General features: G+C 37.6%; 1 protein-coding gene across 1 annotated transcript in view; it reads left to right on the forward strand.

Annotated features, from left to right (window-relative positions):
- The window catches only part of ETNK1 (ethanolamine kinase 1), a 31,528-nt gene extending 21,224 nt beyond the window's left edge, over positions 1-10,304 (forward strand). Inside the window, exons 6-8 of the mRNA XM_040545247.1 lie at positions 389-549; positions 1,876-1,949; positions 3,478-10,304. Of these exons, the coding sequence (XP_040401181.1) occupies positions 389-549; positions 1,876-1,949; positions 3,478-3,550 (308 nt within the window). The 3' untranslated portion in view covers positions 3,551-10,304. The remainder of the gene's footprint in view (positions 1-388; positions 550-1,875; positions 1,950-3,477) is intronic.
- Positions 10,305-18,187: the final 7,883 nt, after the last annotated feature.

An 18,187-nucleotide genomic window follows, 5' to 3' on the forward strand; every position in this document is an offset into this window, starting at 1 on the left:
GATTCAGCTTTAGATAATGTTGCATATAAGTCCCTGGTTGACATGCATGGTAGGGTTTTGCTTTGCAGCGCAAACTTTTTTCCAGAGGCTTCTCTCAAAGCCAAACTTGTTGAATTTCAAAACACTCGTAGAGTATGTTTGTGGCTGAGAACACAGCATAAATCTTTCTACTACGTTGAATACTTTGCAATTCTCATGTGACAAACTCTTGCTGACTTGTAACTGATAAAATCAAGCCAAAGTAAAAGTAATGATGTTTGTCCGCATCAGTCTGTGTTTGTGCTGGTGGGGGGAGGGGATCAAGGGTGAGGGATGAGTAGTCCAGTTATGTGATTCTGATGTTCCTTTTTAGATATCTTAAGATTCTAATACTTTTTTCTTTTTCTAGGAGTAAACGAAGTAGACTACAGCCTTTATCCCAACAGAGAATTACAGGAACAATGGCTGAGATCTTACCTTGAGGCCTACAAAGGATATAAAGGATTTGGCACAGAAGTTAGTGAGAAGGAAGTTGAAGTTCTATATGTTCAAGTCAATCAGTTTGCACTGGTAAATAACAGTCTTTGTGCTTGAATATATTCAATGCTGTAGAGAAGCTTACCTACTCTGTGGGAAATGTAATTGCTAATTTTTTAACGTGAGTACTGTGGTGTGTGTGTGTACATATATATATAAAAACACCTTCCTTAATCTGTTCTGTGGAAGTTTGAGAATGCTTGGAATAATCTACAGAGCAAAAGAGGCAGTGAGTATTCAGAAAAGGAGATGGGATTTTTAGCAAGGATTGCTCTTGGCTGTTAATTGAACTGAGTCCCTGAGTCGGCAAGAGATTCCAGGGGGTCTGTGGTGATCTTTTCTTTGTAGCAGTAAGGTGACAAAAAAGATTTAAGAGAAAATATAAACTGAAATTAATAGTTGCTGTTGTAAAGCTCCAAACTGCTCGCTATCAGACAAAGTTATCAAAACTTAGAGGTACAGGAAAGATTCACACTTACCTATAATGATTACTGTTTTAAAGTGTTTTCAGGCATGCATGCATCTTCTACACTTATGGTGAAGTGTTACAACAAGCTCTAGGAAGTAATTTAGGTTATTATTGTAGTCAGTTATTAACTGAACAGAATTCTGAAGCATATCGCTTGTAACCTGGGTGGTCCAAAAATGTCTTCCACAAGGACATTATCAAGCTCATGTCTGCTACATATACTGCAGATGAACTTTAGAACAAATATTTTAGCAGTCACATCTATTATCTACCATTCATGTAATCCATACTTTCAATCAGAAATTGAGCATAGGTCTCCAAGACTATGCATCTGGAGTAGTAAAGGAAGTATGGTTGGAGCAGATGACAAATTTGTGTAAATACTGAGGAGTTTAAGATCATGTCTTTGTCCAAGTTGGTGCTGAAAGTGAGTTGTAGTTATAATGGCTTAAGGGGGTAATCAGATTCAAAAGGAATTCTTTATATATGTTAGGTTGAGTAAATGTAAGATAGTAACCGTAAGATGTTTAATAAGCAACAATAGAAGTAGTTCAATTTCTGTTTTTTTTTAACATGAGGTATACAGTTGCACAACAATTTACCTAATAGATGACCTGTTGACCTGTCTCACAAATGCAACAATTTTCTTGGAAAAGAAACGTGGAGGAGAGTTGGGAGGCCAATGGATTTACTCTGCCAGTAATTAATTTTATAATACTTGTTTACCAGTCTCCTTGGTAAAGAGAGATCAATTAAGTTAACAAAAAGATTGGGATTTTTTGGGGTGTTCTTCTGTGGATAATTGTCTCAATGGGAGAATGTGCTTAAATACTTTTTATACTTTTTATATAATAATAATAATAATCTTTACCTACTCTTTTTTCCTTTAGGCTTCCCACTTCTTTTGGGGATTGTGGGCTCTAATTCAAGCCAAGTATTCCACCATTGACTTTGATTTTTTAGGGTAAGTGTACTTGCTATATATATAATGGAATAAGTGAGATTGGAAGGGACTTGTGGGGCCATCTACTTCAGTATCCCAGCTATCAGAAACTGAGGTGTGAGCAACAAAGCTGGTCTATATGATCATACTATCTCTTTTTGAAGAGAAAACAAGACAGTAAAAGCTGTTTGCCCTCCCCCCCCCCAAGTTCTTGAACTTAATCATAGAATGGCTCAGGTTGGAAGGGACCTCAAAGATCATCTAGTTCTAGGCAGGGGTGCCATCCCCTGATGCCCCAGGTTGCCCAGGGCCTCATTTAACCTGATCTCGAACACCTCAGGGATGGGGCATCCACAACTTCTCTGGGCAACCTGTTTCAGTGTCTCACAGGCCTCATCTAATCTAAATCTTCCCTCTTTTACTTTAATACCATTCCCCCTTGTCCTGCCACTATCTGATTAGGCAAAAAGTTCTCTGTATTTTTTATAATCCCCCTTTTAAGTATTGGCAATCTGTGATGAAGTCACCTTGGAGCTGTCTCTTCTTAGGCTGAACATCCCCAGTTCTCTCAGCCTTTCTTCAGCCCTCTGATCAACTCTGATTTGGGCTAAAATACGTAGTATAACAAAGCAAGGAACTTAACTAGAGGAGTAAATGTTTTTAAGCATAAACAGTTTTTATTGACAAGACAAAAGCACAGAAACAGAGTTGGTCAGTGTGGTACACTGTCTGTCAGAAGACCTACATTTCTAACTGCAAAAAGTGAGAAATGGGGCTCTTGTACAGAAGAGCTTTTTACTATATGAAGTATTGATCATAGAAATCCCTAATTTTTTAAAAGAATCTACACAATGCCAATGAATCTGAAGTTCCATCTCCTGAGACACTAATTCACTAATAGTTCTGTTTCAGGTAGATGTTAGCACTTTTTTTTTAATGCTCACAGTGAGCAGAGGAATTTCAGTCTTTTGGGGACTGGGAGAAGTGATAAAGTTAATCACTTCGGCATGAGGGAATGATTCAGTTTAGAATTTTTTTCTGTTAATGACTAGGACAGATTACTATGCTTAGCTGTGCTACTGTAAAGGAGACAAATGTGAATCTTTTCTGTGGCTTTGTGATTAGTTATTCCCAAGTAGAAGTACTTGTTAATAACCACTAGATGGCACAAAACATACAAGTAAAAAGCGCAGGTGATAGAACCCCAAAATGTTGCAGTTTTGAATAAAACAGCATTCTTGCAATGAACAAGATCAATCTTCTTGGAATTGTAGCTGTCAATTGTTGGACAGTCTGTTAGCATGAAAACACCACCTCTGCACCCAAACCAGCATCTGTTTTGCAAACTTTAGCAAGCTGGGAGGGGAGGGGTGGTGATAAAAGTACCATAATAAAGGTGCTCTATTCTTAACTTCTTCCTTTGGCAGCTGCTGTGGGTTAGCACTGGAAACGGGTCTGGAATAGGTACACTTCTGGTTAGCCCTAGCATGCCTGTTTCTGTGTAAGAAATTGTCTGCTCTTAACTTCAGATCTTTCTCCATTTGAATAGGTATGCAATTGTTCGTTTTAACCAGTATTTCAAAATGAAGCTGGAAGTCACGGCATTAACTCTTCCTGAGTAAAGAAGAGGAATGAAGTTACCAAGTGGATAGACAACCCCTGAATCTTTTCTGAGAATGGATACTGGAAAAAAAAAAGCTAAACATTTGTTGAAGTTCTGTAATGCTCACTTGGTGGTTCTTGCTTTATAAATAATGCCTCTAAACAGTCCTTCAATGTTAAATTTAATATGAAGAACATACGTACTGCTGTTGATATAAAAATGGATTAGAAACTTGCTAAATCTATAAAAAGTTGTAGAAATGGCAGTTTAATCCTTTTTCGTAATTTAACATGTTGTATGTGAATTATTTATTATAAGTTTAACATGATTCCATTGCTGCTTTCATCAGTTTTTGTAAAAGTTGGGTGCAGACAGTGAAGTTGTTCCAAAGGATTTGTTTAACAGCTTATTTTATTGAGTTGCATTAACTTATATTAGAGATCTACACAGTTGAGGATATTAACCTTTTAGATCTATACAGGCACAATGTGACTGAGATACTGGTCACTAGTATGTAGTAACTAGGGGAAAAGGTTAGGATGATCGTTTTTTTAAAAAAAGTTAGCTTTCCATCTTATGGTACTTATCTTTTGTATAAGAATCAACCTGCTTGCTGAAATGATAAAAAAAAAAAAAGGCTTTCCTTTCTGTGTGTTAAGCTGTAGAAATGTGAAAGTTCTGTGGCCATCAGATTATTTGAGATTCTGTACCATCAGTGTTAGATGGGAACGTACCATCTCTAACTTCTGTAGGAAAGCTGCTTGTTAAGTGTATTTTTTTAAACAGAAGACCACTATTCCAAAATCTGTATTCCTTTTTGAAACTTGATTCAAAATTTGAACACTATTCTGGTCTCTGATGTGCTTCAGCAGTGTCTAATGGAATGGACTATTGAACTGAAGATCAGTGAACAGAGATCCTGTTGCACTGGGGAGCAAGACATTAGGTTTACAGTTTGTGTATTGTTGATGTCTTTTCCTTCTGCTCTGTCACCTTCTAACCTTGGATTCTAGTCTTACATGCTTGGTCCTGTAGTTGAAAATTCTGTATGTCTGTTTTTCTTCTGTGGCAGCAAATTATTTTTCAAAGTCTCCAGTTTGAAGGATAACATGCAAAAGTATGACTTGAACAATGGGGCTTTGATCATCACACACATCTCCTTATAGCTATTATACCAAGAATGGTCTGGATCACAAAATGTGAATAGAAAAAATGTTTACTGAAGAAAACCATGTGTAAATTTGAGTGGAAAAGAGGCTTTAAATCTGAAGCGGGGGGGGGGGGGGAAGAAACCCACAACAAAAATAAAACCCAACAAGGCGGTTTGGAGTTGGGCAGGCATATACTCAACTCTGGAAAAACTTTGCACTTTGGTTGCTTAAGTGCCCACATGTACAAAGTCTGTGTGTGTGCATATACACATGCAAACACAAACTTACCTGAAGAGTAAATATTATGGGGGGGTCTTTTGTAGAGACTCTGGCAAAGATATTTATTCAAAATTGCTTTATGACATACTGTTGTGTGTATGTGCATACACATTTAAATAACATACACATACACAGTGCTTTACAAAATTTTTGATTCAGGATAAAGTTAATGTGAATGAAAAATTTTCACCTTGAAAGACCATCTTGAATGGCATTCTGTTATTTTACAAAAGCAAGGTTTGGGTTTTTTTCCTCTTAACTTGTTTATATTCATCTGAATGTTTCCATTTTTTTTATTTCCTTCAGTCAAAACCTTAAACCGTAATACAAACGGGATAACTGGGATTTTTTTTTGTAACTTGAAGTTGGCTAAACCTTTCTGTTAGCATTTTTTAGCTGGAGGCTACTATACTGGACAAACTTTCTTGGTAGTGAAGTAGAAACATATAGCTAAAATTCATGTATTTTCATTTATAGCAGATACTGAGGATGTTGCTAGAGCTCATAAAAGCACTGAAGACTCTTGTGTTCCATACTTCCTCCCTCTAGGCATGATTGACATACTTCAAATAATACCCTGCTGTCTTGGTGTGTAGTCCCTTTAAGTTCAGCAAGATGCCTTTGGAAGTAAGGTTGATAAAGATTTTAGGACTTGATTACTATTCTTCAGATGCTGGCTTTATTTCTGGTGGTGTTGCTTTGTGTTTGTAAAGTACGTGAAGGAGGCTGTGACGTTCACTAGGTCTTGGGAAATCCACCACTTGACAGATCCTGTCTAACTTTCCCAACAGCTGGCAATCCACATTCCCTTTTCAAGTACCAGCTCTGTTTAAGCTTGGAGTTAATGTATCTCTCTTTCAGTAGTATTTTGTTTATATAGCTCAAGTAGCAATAACTGTAGGAGTGGAAACTTGCTTCTGCAGAACCAAAGCTCTTCATGAGTGCAGCTCAATCTCATTCTTGTGGAGCTGTCAAGTTCCACTGAATCCCATGAAAGCACTTTCAAGCAGATAGTAAATACTGCATGCTTTTTCTGAGCCACTTTGAAGAAGCACAAGGATTATCACAGGTTAGTGGTCAACTTTGCAGTACTGATAGAGGCTTTCATTTTGCATGTTGAAGTTCATTTTACACACTTAAATACTGCTTTGCATCAGCTTTCTCTCAAGAGAAGTACAGATTAAAACAATTCCTGATAAAAGTTCTGAGAAAATACTGTAAACTATTTCTGAAAATGAAATGCCAGTTGCCTTGATTCTTGTTCCACATCGGATTTAGCCAGTAGCACTCAGATATTCTCACTTGCAAAGGAATATTTACAGACACGTTAAGTTTGAAGCAGTAGTTTGCAAAAGTACTGCAAATTATAAGGTAGCTTGAAACTGTGAATACAGGACATTCTGAATGTAAGTTAGGTACTAAAGCACCAAACTAGAGAACGTGTACTTGTTTCAATTAGTTTTTCTAGTTTTTCTCAGTCTCTTAATAGCAGCTTAAAGATGTTTAAAGGAGGACAAAAAAAAAAGATAAGACTGAGCTCTAGAAACATCCTGTAGTCGTTTTGACTGTGACTTGCCAAGAAGATACTCTGCCTTTATGTTAAGCTAAGGGCATGAATGCCAAAATCAATAATTCTTATTGTAGTTAGACCTATATTGTAAATATAAAGAGGGTTATTAGTAATGGCATTCTTGCATAAATAGCATCAAGTTAATAGACCATAGTGGCCTGGTTGCTTTTGTAAAGCAGAATAGTGTGAATTTTTTTCTTCTCATTTCTGCAGTCAGACCTGGCTAATCAGTGCTTAATTTCTTAGGTCATTAAAGATTTATGAATAACTAATCTCATATAATTTTAAATTCCTTCATTTACACTTGATTTGCATTTAAAAAGGAATTACCAAATTTGTATTAACCAGGTCTGACTGTATATGTATATACAACAGTGTAAATAACCATTTGTAAATTAGTGTGAATTGTACTGTACCTCGCTTTTATGGACTTGTGAATTGCATTGTATTCTCTCTTATTTTGTAGACATTTTGATGTAAAGAAGAAATCTAACTCTGTGTGCTGACTACTTCTGTTAAAATGACCTGTAACAGAGCATAATACTTTTTTGTTTGTGTATAGCCTTGGCACCCAGTGTCTTTTTTTTCCCTGTTAGCTTTTTAACATCTTGCTCTTGGGAATGATTCTGGGAATAAATTAATTGATACAGTGCTAAGATAAAAAGGAAGCCTAATAGGGCAAACAGTATCAGAGGTACATGTTAAGTACCTATGGTATACAGAAGGCTGTTAAAATGTTTACTTAAAATTCCAAAAATTTCTTACACATTCTTGAATGCTGGTGACTTCTAAACATAAGCATGTTGAATTGAAGTACTCCTAAGTGTGCGCTCCTGTGGTGTCAGCGACTGAGTTAGTTGTGATAGAAGTCTCCTAACTTAAATGTTTTTGGTGGATATAGACTTATAGGATTAGTTGCTATCTTGTAAATGCTTATAAGAACCCCCCAGATCACTCAAATAGTTCTGCCAGTCATTTTTCTCCACGCTAGAACTATTGGTAGTCCCTTTAAACTATTTGAAACTTACCTGAGGAGGTATTATTCCTGTGTGCACTGCGCTCCCTCCACAACCCCCAAACCCTAGTTCGTTGGGGGAAATGTGAATATAAAAGCTTCCTTTCCATACTTAATGATTGATATTTACTTTTTGACTACAATTGTTCTACTTTATCAGTATGAGTTCTCATCAGAATTATTTTGTGTGAAGTCCCTTGCTGAAGAGGCCTTTGATCTTGAAGTGATGCATAGACAGTTGTCCTCAAATACCCAACTGTATTTTGTTACTGTTGCCTTTCACTGTCAGTTTTGAACTACATAGTGTCCTTCAAGCTGTTAGTCTGTTCTTGTCACTGCTGTATTTAGTAATTCTGCTGGAAAATATTGGTGTGCAAATCTCATTGTCCATCTGACAAGTCAATTTTAATATGGTTTGTACGTTGTCAGCTCTACCTGCACCAGATGTAAGGTACACATGCTTATCAGTGTTGACACTTACTGTTACTGGGGTCCTTGGAATTGAGTTTGTCATGGAAGCGTTAGTCAAGAGGTAGGATGGGCTCAGTAAGTTTAAGTAAAAAGAAAGTTCACATGGAAATTAGAGCTTCAGCTTTTGATGTGGTAAAATATTCAGTATGTTTATTGCATGGTTTAAGGACAAGAACAAACCAGGAAAGTTTGTTTCACAGTTCAGATTTCTTTTAAAACATTTGCTAGCTAGCAAAAGCTTACGCTCTTTTTTTGAAATTCCTGCCAAAAGGAGTCTTAAAATAAGGTGATTGCTTTTCTAATTAAAGAAAACTTTTCTATAACTTTTCTATAACCAACTGGAATATAATCTCTGGCTCGGGGTAGTTTTCCCTGTAGTTTATAGTGGAGGCTGGCCACATCCTATCTGTTTATTTTAGGTAGCTGTCTATTCTTGACATGTTTTAATGTTCTTGTTCTTAAATGCCTTTTGAGGTGTGCTAGATGATTACTCAACTACTGGAATTAGCTACTGGCTCTTATCTCTTCCACACCTGCCAGGTTGTAACTATTGTAGCAGAACAGGAAGCTTTTGATTAAATCTACAGGCAATGTCAGGCTGGTGCTGAGAAGTGTTGCAGTTGACTCCCACCTTTTTTATTACTGTAGGCTGCATGCTGATTGTTTTCATTAGATATAAAAGATAAAAAGCCATGACCTTTGGTCTTGTGCAAAGCAGGACTTTTGTTATCCAGCCACATAAGTTAAAGGAACTCTTGGCAGTAAGAAACCATGCAAACCTAGATAGGCATGTCAGAAGAAACTAACTTTTTTGTGGCCTTTAGATCCCTGGACTGGAAAGGAAAACGTGCAAATTGTATGTGCCATTTGCATGGAAGTGCTATAAGTGATGTGGTGAGACATTGCAAAAAGCATTGCTTAATTTTTATAGTGACTCTTCCAAGCGATCTGTACAGTTTGTTGCCTTGACTAGAGACCAGTCAATTTAGGGGATGGAGAGGGAAGAGTCATTGTAAAAGATAACCTGTATGTTAAGATCTGCGTGCAGCTCGTTAATTTACAACATTCAAGTGTGTTTTGGGTTGGGCTTTTTCACTTATTTAACAGTATATGTAGTTTTCTGTATGAGATTCTTTAATAATCATCATCCTTTTTAAATAGATGATAAAAACTGACTGGAATAGGCTTGAAGTCTGACCTTAGAACAGGTGGCCAGACTTTACCGGGTTAACAAATTTCTGATACAAGATCTTATACAAGTTGTTTCTGTAGCATCTGAAAAATTGTTGAACTCCTGTCTCAGGTTCCCTATTGTGTGGAATTTTAGTTTGTGCAACTCCCCAAAATGTTTGATTTTTATGCTCATGGACCTAGGGAAAATCTAGTGGGAATTAAAAGCTGTGCAAACAGTTAGAAAGCACATGTTACTGGAAATCTAATGAAGTTTAAAAATAAATTTTGAAATACATTCAGGTATTGCACTAGTCTACTGTTGTTGAATTAAAACTGCATTTTTCTAAGTATTTTTTCTATATAGCATAGATCTGTGCAAAACATAAGATGAAAGACCATGGAAGAGAGACATGAAAATGTAACATAAAATGCCATAAAATGCAGAGTAAATTGGTAAAAAGATTTCTTAACTTTTGGTGAAAGTAACTGTTAATTTATCAAGAAAAGGTAGGTGTCAAGTGTGACAGACTTTTTTCCTTTTTTTTGGTACAAATGTTGTTCCTAACATGTTGTATCTCAGATACAGCCTGCGGTAGTCAGTAATGCTGCTTTGTACACAAGTGCTTTGAATAGTCTCAGCACCGAGAATGTATCCAATCTTTAATATGACTTAAAAGCTAGATTCATTAGTTCTGTCTCAAACCTCTTAATCCAGCTATCTAAAACTCTTTAAATACTTGCAGAAACAGGGCCATAGCGTATTAGGGATATATTCTTTTGTGTCTTTTTTCACTGCATATTTTCCAGTGTTCTGTTAAACATGAATCCATTTATGTGCTGTGAATAAAACAAGTTGAATTTAAAAAGCAACCTTTTATCATCTTCCAGCACTGTCATCCTCCCTGTAAGCCCCCATGACCCTTCTTGTATGTTGTGGAGTTTAGATGCATCATTTATCCATTGGAGTGAACTGTATTTCTTTTGAACTAAATGTTATTGAAGCTATATTATAAGGCCTTCTACCACTGATCAAATGAAGTAATGTACCTTTCAAAGAGATTTATATTGTGTAAATAATTTCAAACTGCAACAATAAAGTTTGTTTCTAACTGCACTGTTAGCATATTTTGTGATGCTTTTGCCTTCCCCAGATTTGAAAACACTTTCTGTGGAATACTTAAGAGTTCTTAAAGACTTTTGACTTCTGTTAAGATGCATAGCTCTTACTGGGATTAACAATGAATCTGAAAGTGAAGTGCTTTGAACAGTCAATACTTGGCTTGCATGGAGTTGACTCTTGACACTTTTACATATTAAATAGTCATGGTCACTTACTAAGTTTTTGTATCTGGGAAGCAGGAAGTAGATGGGACATGACTGTCAGTGGGGATCACTACTGAGAAATTGGGAGAGGAGAAAAAAATGTTGGGGCTGCTACAGACTTGTGCACGACAAGAGCTTTGTTCACTACATGGAACCAGCCTTCTAGGCTCTGTGTCCAGTGCTAGGGGCACAATATTAGATAGCTGCATGGGTGTTAACTAGGATGCTACGGGTATTAGTAAAACTCTGCTTCTTCCATTTTCTTTGTACAACTAAAGACAATGATTTCACCAAGATACGCATTTCACTTGGGCTTGAGATACCTTGAGCAACTGCCAACAGATGGAGGGCTGACTCAGAGAATGCTTTCCTCTGTAATGGATCTGTCCTTATCACTGGAAACAGGTCTTTGCTGCATACACTAACTACAAAATTTTGTGGTTTTTGTTCATTGTGGGCACAACTTGAGTGTTACTGGAGCATATGTGTATATGAAGGGACGAATGGAATAAGCAAGTTCTGCTAATGTGAAAATAAATCAATCTTCAGGCTTGAGGGCAAACACTGACCCAGCATTTTGAGACTCAAGCTCTATGCATCTTTGCTTTAAATAGGTGTTGTATATAGTAATTCTTAATTTGCAAGGCCTCCACCTTCTATCTCACTGATTGTGACTATTTCACTAACAGAAAACACAGTAATTGTATGCATAACTGCAGTCTGAGATTCTCATGTGCTCTAAGTGTTGCTGGCTATCACTGACCTAAACGTGGTTTATTCACATTTGGCTTAATGCGTGAAGTACTAATTATGCTACAGAATGGGTAAAACTGTGAATTGTTTTCCAGTTTAGAAGAAAATACTCATACAGTGACAAGAGATCTAGGGCTACTTGCTGCTTAGAACCAAGAGCTGGTGTTTCTCTGGTGTCTATGCCTTGTTTTTACAGAAAATGCAGACCAAGCTCTTACTGAGCTAGAAGTTGTCATTAGGAAGTAATAAAGACTTTTTTGAAAGTCAGTCCAGAATATACAGTCTTGAGTTGAGTAGGGCATTTTCCTCAAGATACAGGATCAAACTACAGATGCGATGGGGGGAAAGCAATGGTGTGTGGAGTGGACTTCAATACATAATGTATTGAAGTGTTAGCTGTATAAAATCTGCACCCATAGGAAAAAAATTTATTCCTTGAGTGAATTCAAAACAGTCCACTTACCATTAAATTTTAGGCTTATAATGGATTTATTAAATAGAAGCCCTTACTCCCATTAACACGGCAGAGTCAAGCTGCACAAGAGCACACTGGAATTGGAATCTTTTATGTATGTCAGTGCGTGTATCCTACTGGCGGTCTCCATTCAGAACCTGCACTTGTTACTGAATGGGCAGGGACAGCTCTTTTCTCTTTTAAGTCCCATAGTGTGCTTTTACTGCTTGCAAGTAAGGGCAACAACGTTTATTTCATCAGGAACTAGCTTTGAAATGGGAAGTTGGGAAGTGTGACCCTTTTCTTGTATACTTTTGAAAGTCTTCCTTGAGGCTCTATACTTAGGCTGCTGACCATGACTTGTTTCCTTCCCATCCCCTGCTAACGTTCCCTACAATTAGTCTGCAGTTCATCCTTATCTTCGTCTCTTGCAGTGCTATTTAGAATAAAGCTACTTGTCAGTTTTTTAAGTTTTCAGGAGTGTGAAAAGAGCAGTGCATAGAATTGTTCAAATGCTAGCAGTTACTTAAGAGGCCAAAGGTGGTGTCTACTTCAAATGACTTCAAGACTGACTGGGGCAAGTCAGAAGCACAGCTCTTTTTTGCAGTTATTTTCTGTTGATACTTTTATTTCTTTGTGCCCTGTGAAATGGAACTGGATGGCAGACTCCAGCACTTACCCGCAGGTGGCAATGGAGCTGCAGACTGTCTCATTGTTCAAGAAGCTTTTTGAGACAGCTTATTTTTGTAGTACGGCATGTCATACACTGAGTTAAACAGGAAAAAGGGTGTTCTTTTATCTCTCAATGAGTTGCAGCCAAGATCTGTAATTGCCTTGCTCTTAATGTTGCGTAACTGTTAGCAAGACTCAAGCCAAGCATTAATGAATTTCATCAGAACTTCATTTTTTAATGAGCATCATTAATCGTTAGTCATGTGTGCTGCAACCTACACTTCTCTAAAGTGGGGGTTTGCCAATCGTGTTGCACTATAAAAACAACAGCATATTTTCCTCAGATTTTGTCAGTAAAATAGCAACATGAAAAGAATATGAAGGGAGGGAGACAAAAAACAAAAACCCAACAACAACAAAAAAACAACAACAACAAAACCACAACTCATTTATTTGAACTTTTAAATACTTGAGATGCTGTCTGAAAGTTGGCCTGCAGTTCCAGTTTGTGAGCAGATGCTTCTGCCCTGCTTTCTTCTATCTGGGCGGTGATAATACCTTGACAGCTCTTGTGAGAGCCGGTAGGGGTCTCACATTTCAAACTTAAGAGTTGCACCAAATCCTGGTGTTGATCTGGCCTCTTGGATGGATCCACGGGGCCTCTTCTGGCCCTCGTTATGAACTTCCATAAGTTTTTAAGGCAAAACTTTTTTTCAGGCTTGGAAAAATGACGACTAGCAATCCACTGTCCAGTGTTTATTCCTTTGGATTGCGCAACTGAAAGTGCCTAAAGGGTACAGAAGGTTTGTCTGCTGCCTGACTGCCCGGAACACTTGTCCAGATTTAGCAATTCAGATAACCTGTTGGTGGTGATGCTTTATCTGCACTGAACAATCTTGCAGTTTCGTACTTTCTCCATAACCAAATGGAACTGACTAGCTTGTAGAAGTGGGTGAATTAAGTCATCATGCCAATGTTGCTGTTAGAGCTTTACGAGATACAAAAGTTTTTCCCTGTTGCATATACTAGAGGGAGTATGAGTGATCGTAGCTCTAGCTCATATAGTACAATCTCGCACCACAGATGCTGTTTAGCACCAAGATTTCAGAAGCAGGTTAAAGCAAACAAAAGTAATCAAATTGTCTAATAATTCCCCACAATAAGGAAAAAGTTTTTTCTGTATCTTGTGCCTTAGACCAAGAAAATGTATTACTCTAATCTTAACCAGTGTGAATACAAACATTGGTGGTTAAGGTGGAGGAGTTGTGATGTATGAGGAAAGTGTAAAAGAAGGAAACTTCATTTGTAGTGGATCATAATGAATAGTGCACTTCTGAGTACCATGGAGAAGAAAGAGGGGGAAGAAGGGAATAGAGATGTTGAAAGAGTGGAGAGAAAGAGATATTAATGAAAAGGTATACTGACAAGGGGGAGAGTGGAGGGTTAGAACATGGGCATATGAAACAAAGGGAACATCCAAGGTGAGGGGCAGAAGATACTGAATATAATGATGAATAAATCAGAGATTTGCTGCAGATAATCAGTTTGCAGCAGAGAAAAAAAAAGACCTCCTTATGAAGCTGTCATATTTACTTTATTGTTTTCCTGGCGTATGTTATCAAAAGCAGTTGTGATTTTGCATGTTTTTGTCCGGATGTCCCACTGGAGATCCAGCAGTGTTCAGCGTAGCATTCCATGGTTTCTCAAAACTATGTCTACTTGCAAGATCTGAGCTTCATGTTTGGGAAGTAAATTTGTTCTTTAGAGGGTATGGTTCATTTCAACTGCTTAGGATCTTTTAGGTTAAAAAATTGCGTGGAAAAACAGAAATGCACACATGAGATGTTCTCCAGGGTGGGTGCCCATTTAATGCTACAACTACTCCTCAAATAAAACTCAATTACTGCTATTTATGTTGTGGTAACTTGAACCTGAAAATTTGTACCCAGCCTTTACCTAGCCCAGCTGATTATGCAAAAGTTTGACGAGGAAATATTAAGGTACCTCAAAAAGTCAGAAGCAGAAGAAGAATATTTGGAATAAAAAGGTTTAGCTCAATGGTCTTGAGGTGAGGTGCATTGCAGAATTCCTCCTGGCCTATTTTCTATGACTAAGATTAGCAAAACCTGCTGCACTAGACTTAACAGCCTGTGAATCAGAAAGACTGAAATTTTAATAAGGTGTGGTTATTGCCTATTCTGTGTGTGTGCACAGTGAGGGTGCTGTAAATATTACTCCTTGCTTTGTATAACCTGGTTGTTAGCAAGAGAGTCCAGAGAAAACTGGCAGAGAGAGACAGCTGAGAAATTCATCTTGCAAGAAATGATATATGGATTGCATCAATGAATTGGTGAGACAGGCTACTGAGATCACTTTTCCATGCCAAGTTTTTAAAGTCATGTCATTCAGTATCCTGATTTATAGCTGCTTCACTGGAGAAGTACATACTTGTGTTAGGATATTGCAAGTGGAGAATTACTTTGAGTGCCAAAAATAAGTGTTATTTTAAACTTCACCACTGAGTAATATTATTGTTGCCATATTATGTTTCATAATGCTGGACCAAATAGGGTATTACTGCTGCTTCAAATCCTCCCTTGGGCTGTGAACAAATATACATCAGGTGGATTCACTAGGAGGAATGTGACTAGGCAGCTGGTTCAGTTTAATACCTTGCTCTGCCTCGTAACCTGTTAGTTAACTTGATTTGGGCCATCCACCTGTGTTCTCAATTTCTTTTTTCCTGACATATTTTATATATTTAGATTGCCCAGGTCTTGGATTTATCCTAGATACTGATAAATAATGGCAGGAATCCCTGGTGTCAGAGAAATGGCTACGACTATCACAATTAAAACAAGCAAATCCCTTTCTGTATATATAATTTTGTATAACATATAATGCACACAAGTAATGCAAACAATACAAATGTAAATAAATCAATTTAAAGAGGTCCTACTCTAAAAGCAAAACAGGGGCTTCTAAAACTGAAAAGCGTGATGAGATTTTGAGAGTTGAAAATTCCAGGAGCTGATAGATGGTATTTTCTCATTGAATCAGTTACTACACCTAGTTGTGAGCAACATTCTACCAAAACCATCGGTCGTCCTAACTGGTATCTATCATATGTACATTAAACAGAGAAAAAAAAAAAAAAAGAGCTGGCTAGTGAATATAATTTCCTTGCCAAGGGAAATGATCTGAAATTGCAAAATGTTATTTTACTGTCATATTGTTCTACCAAAAAACACATGGCATAAAATAATTCAATTTCTTCAAATAATTCAATATTTTATTTACATATATAATATTCAAGTCATGGATGGCAGATAATATCTCTGAGTGGCATTTTCTAAATGTTGACTATATATTTTAAATAGAGCAGGAGAAGAACAAATATTATCTGTGCTACAAATGAGCCAAAAGCTGTCTTGCTTTTTATTTTGTTTGTAAATACACACACACACACACACACAATCTTCCACCCAAAGAACTTGTAATGGAAGTAAATGCAAAAGTAGGTCATTTTCCCATTTGACATGTAGAGAAGAACATAATAGAAATATAAATTACAAACCCAGCTTCACAGAATGGGTTTTGTAGCATGAGCAGGAATTAAACACAGATATTAAATTGATCAAGCTTTTCAAATACGTCTTTTTTTCCTGAGGAAAAACAGTGCTCACTGAGACTAAATTTTCCCTATACTTGTGTTCTGTTTGCTGAAAATTTCCTGAGATCTGGGGCAATGTATAAAGCAACAATGAAACCCTCTCTTTGGAATCAGGAAGGAAAGCAAGTGTCTAGCCTGCATCTGTATGAGTCTCCTCACCATCAGGGCAGTTATTCTGGAATGGCTCTCTTTGTCCCTCCCCCCCCCCCCCCCCCCCCAAAATAAAGGTTAAAATGCCAGTCTCTTTAGTGTTGGTACAACAGTTCTGAGAGTTTGAGAAGCTTTCGTGAAGTCATTTCCAGGACACTATTTTAAATCCAAACATCCACCTTCAACAATTGTTGACAACACTGATAACAAATTAACGATTTTCAGCATAATTTAAGATCTGCTGACAATTTCCTGGCTATCCTCGGATTATCTGCCATGTGCAGATAATTAGTTGGTAGATTCACATGGATGTTAAATGTATTAATAGAATACTTACTCTGATCATTTCCGTAATTCAGGCCATATAATTTTTTACCTTCTAGTGCTAGGCTGAATGAAAACAACTTGTGGCTCCAGCAAAGCAGCCAGTCTTGACTTGAAGGGAACCCGAAATGGAGAGTTCACTGCTTTGGCAGTGTACTGGGTCTGGCTGGGATGTTAACTTTCCCTGCAGCAGCCCGTACAGTGCTGTCCTCTGCACGTGTAGCTAGAACAGCACTGATATCACACCAGCATTGTGTCTGCTGCTGAGCAGTACTGGCACAGCAGTACACAACAGTACTCTCAACAACCCTCCCAGAGTCATCAGGCTGGGGGTGAGCAAGAGGTGAGGAAGGAACATCACCAGGGCAGCTGACCTAAACCAACCAAAGGGATATTCCATACCGTATGGTGTCACACTCAGCAATAAAAGGTGGGGAAGGGGGAGGAGAGGGGGGCTCTCATTATAAAAATATCTGTCCTCTTCCCGAACAACAGCTATGTGTGTTGAGGCCCTGCTTCAAGGACAAGGTCAAGCATCGCTTGTTGGTGGGAAGTAGAGAGTAATTTCTTTCCTCTGCACTTCCACACAGCCTTTGCTTTTTTTTTTTTCCCCATTTTTCCCCTTTTCCCTTTAGTTAAATTATTTAATTAATAGTAATTTTCCCTTAATAATTATTTTTCCTTTAATTAAATTGTCCTTATCTCAACCCGTGAGTTGGTTCTCTCCTTTTCTTCTTCCCCTCCTCTTCTGAGGAGGGGGAGTGAGAGAGCGGGTGGAGTTCAGCTGCCTAGCGAGGTAAAATCACTACAGGCAGGTACCATGTTCCAGTGGTCAGTCAGACTCACTATTAAAAACAGTTGTGTTGCTTTGCTTTTCCTCTGAATTTGTCTGCCTTAAATTCCATATTATAATTTTCTCTGCTTTAAAAAGAAAAACAAAACAAAACAAAAAAGTTTCACTTTTTTTTTTCCCTGTCACTTTTCAGTCTTTCTAACAGGCAAAACCAAGTGAAACTCATTAGTTCAGCTTTCTTTCTTACACTTTTCTGAACACACAATTTTACATCACCGATCCCACAATTGGATGCTGTACTCCACAGCTGGTCACCTCTCTGTGTCCTGCTTGCTTCTCCCCAGCATTTATTCACAGCTAAGCCATTTGTCTTGTTGACTAAAAATCACCAATCCCTTTCTGCCAAGGCAGAGTTCCTGTCAGGTGGCATCTTTGTGCATGAGGTCAAGGTCTGGATTTCCTTGCACTGAAACGCATGACACTCAAGTCACTGGATTCCCGAGGTGATCCTGATTGCACTGTGATGGCCCTGGCTGCTCTGCCAAGCTCCTCATTACCTAGAAATTTGTCAAAAGCATTTCAGGATCACAGATGGCAATATTAAATAGCACTGGGCCATGAACAGATCCCTTTTACCATATATATGACACGCAGTAATAATTCACCACTGACAACTATTTTTTGAGATCTGTGAGTTAGCCAGTTTTTAATTAGAGCTCACTAAAACAATTCTTCTGTAAAAAGAGTTCTGTTTGTCAAAATCCAAATGTTTTGCAAGAATGTGTCAATTCTGACAAATATTTTTAACAAGAAAAAGTCAAAACATTTCATTTTTACTTTCTTGATTTATTTTAA

Source organism: Cygnus olor, chromosome 1 (genome assembly GCF_009769625.2).
Source record: "Cygnus olor isolate bCygOlo1 chromosome 1, bCygOlo1.pri.v2, whole genome shotgun sequence".
Lineage (NCBI taxonomy): Eukaryota > Metazoa > Chordata > Aves > Anseriformes > Anatidae > Cygnus > Cygnus olor.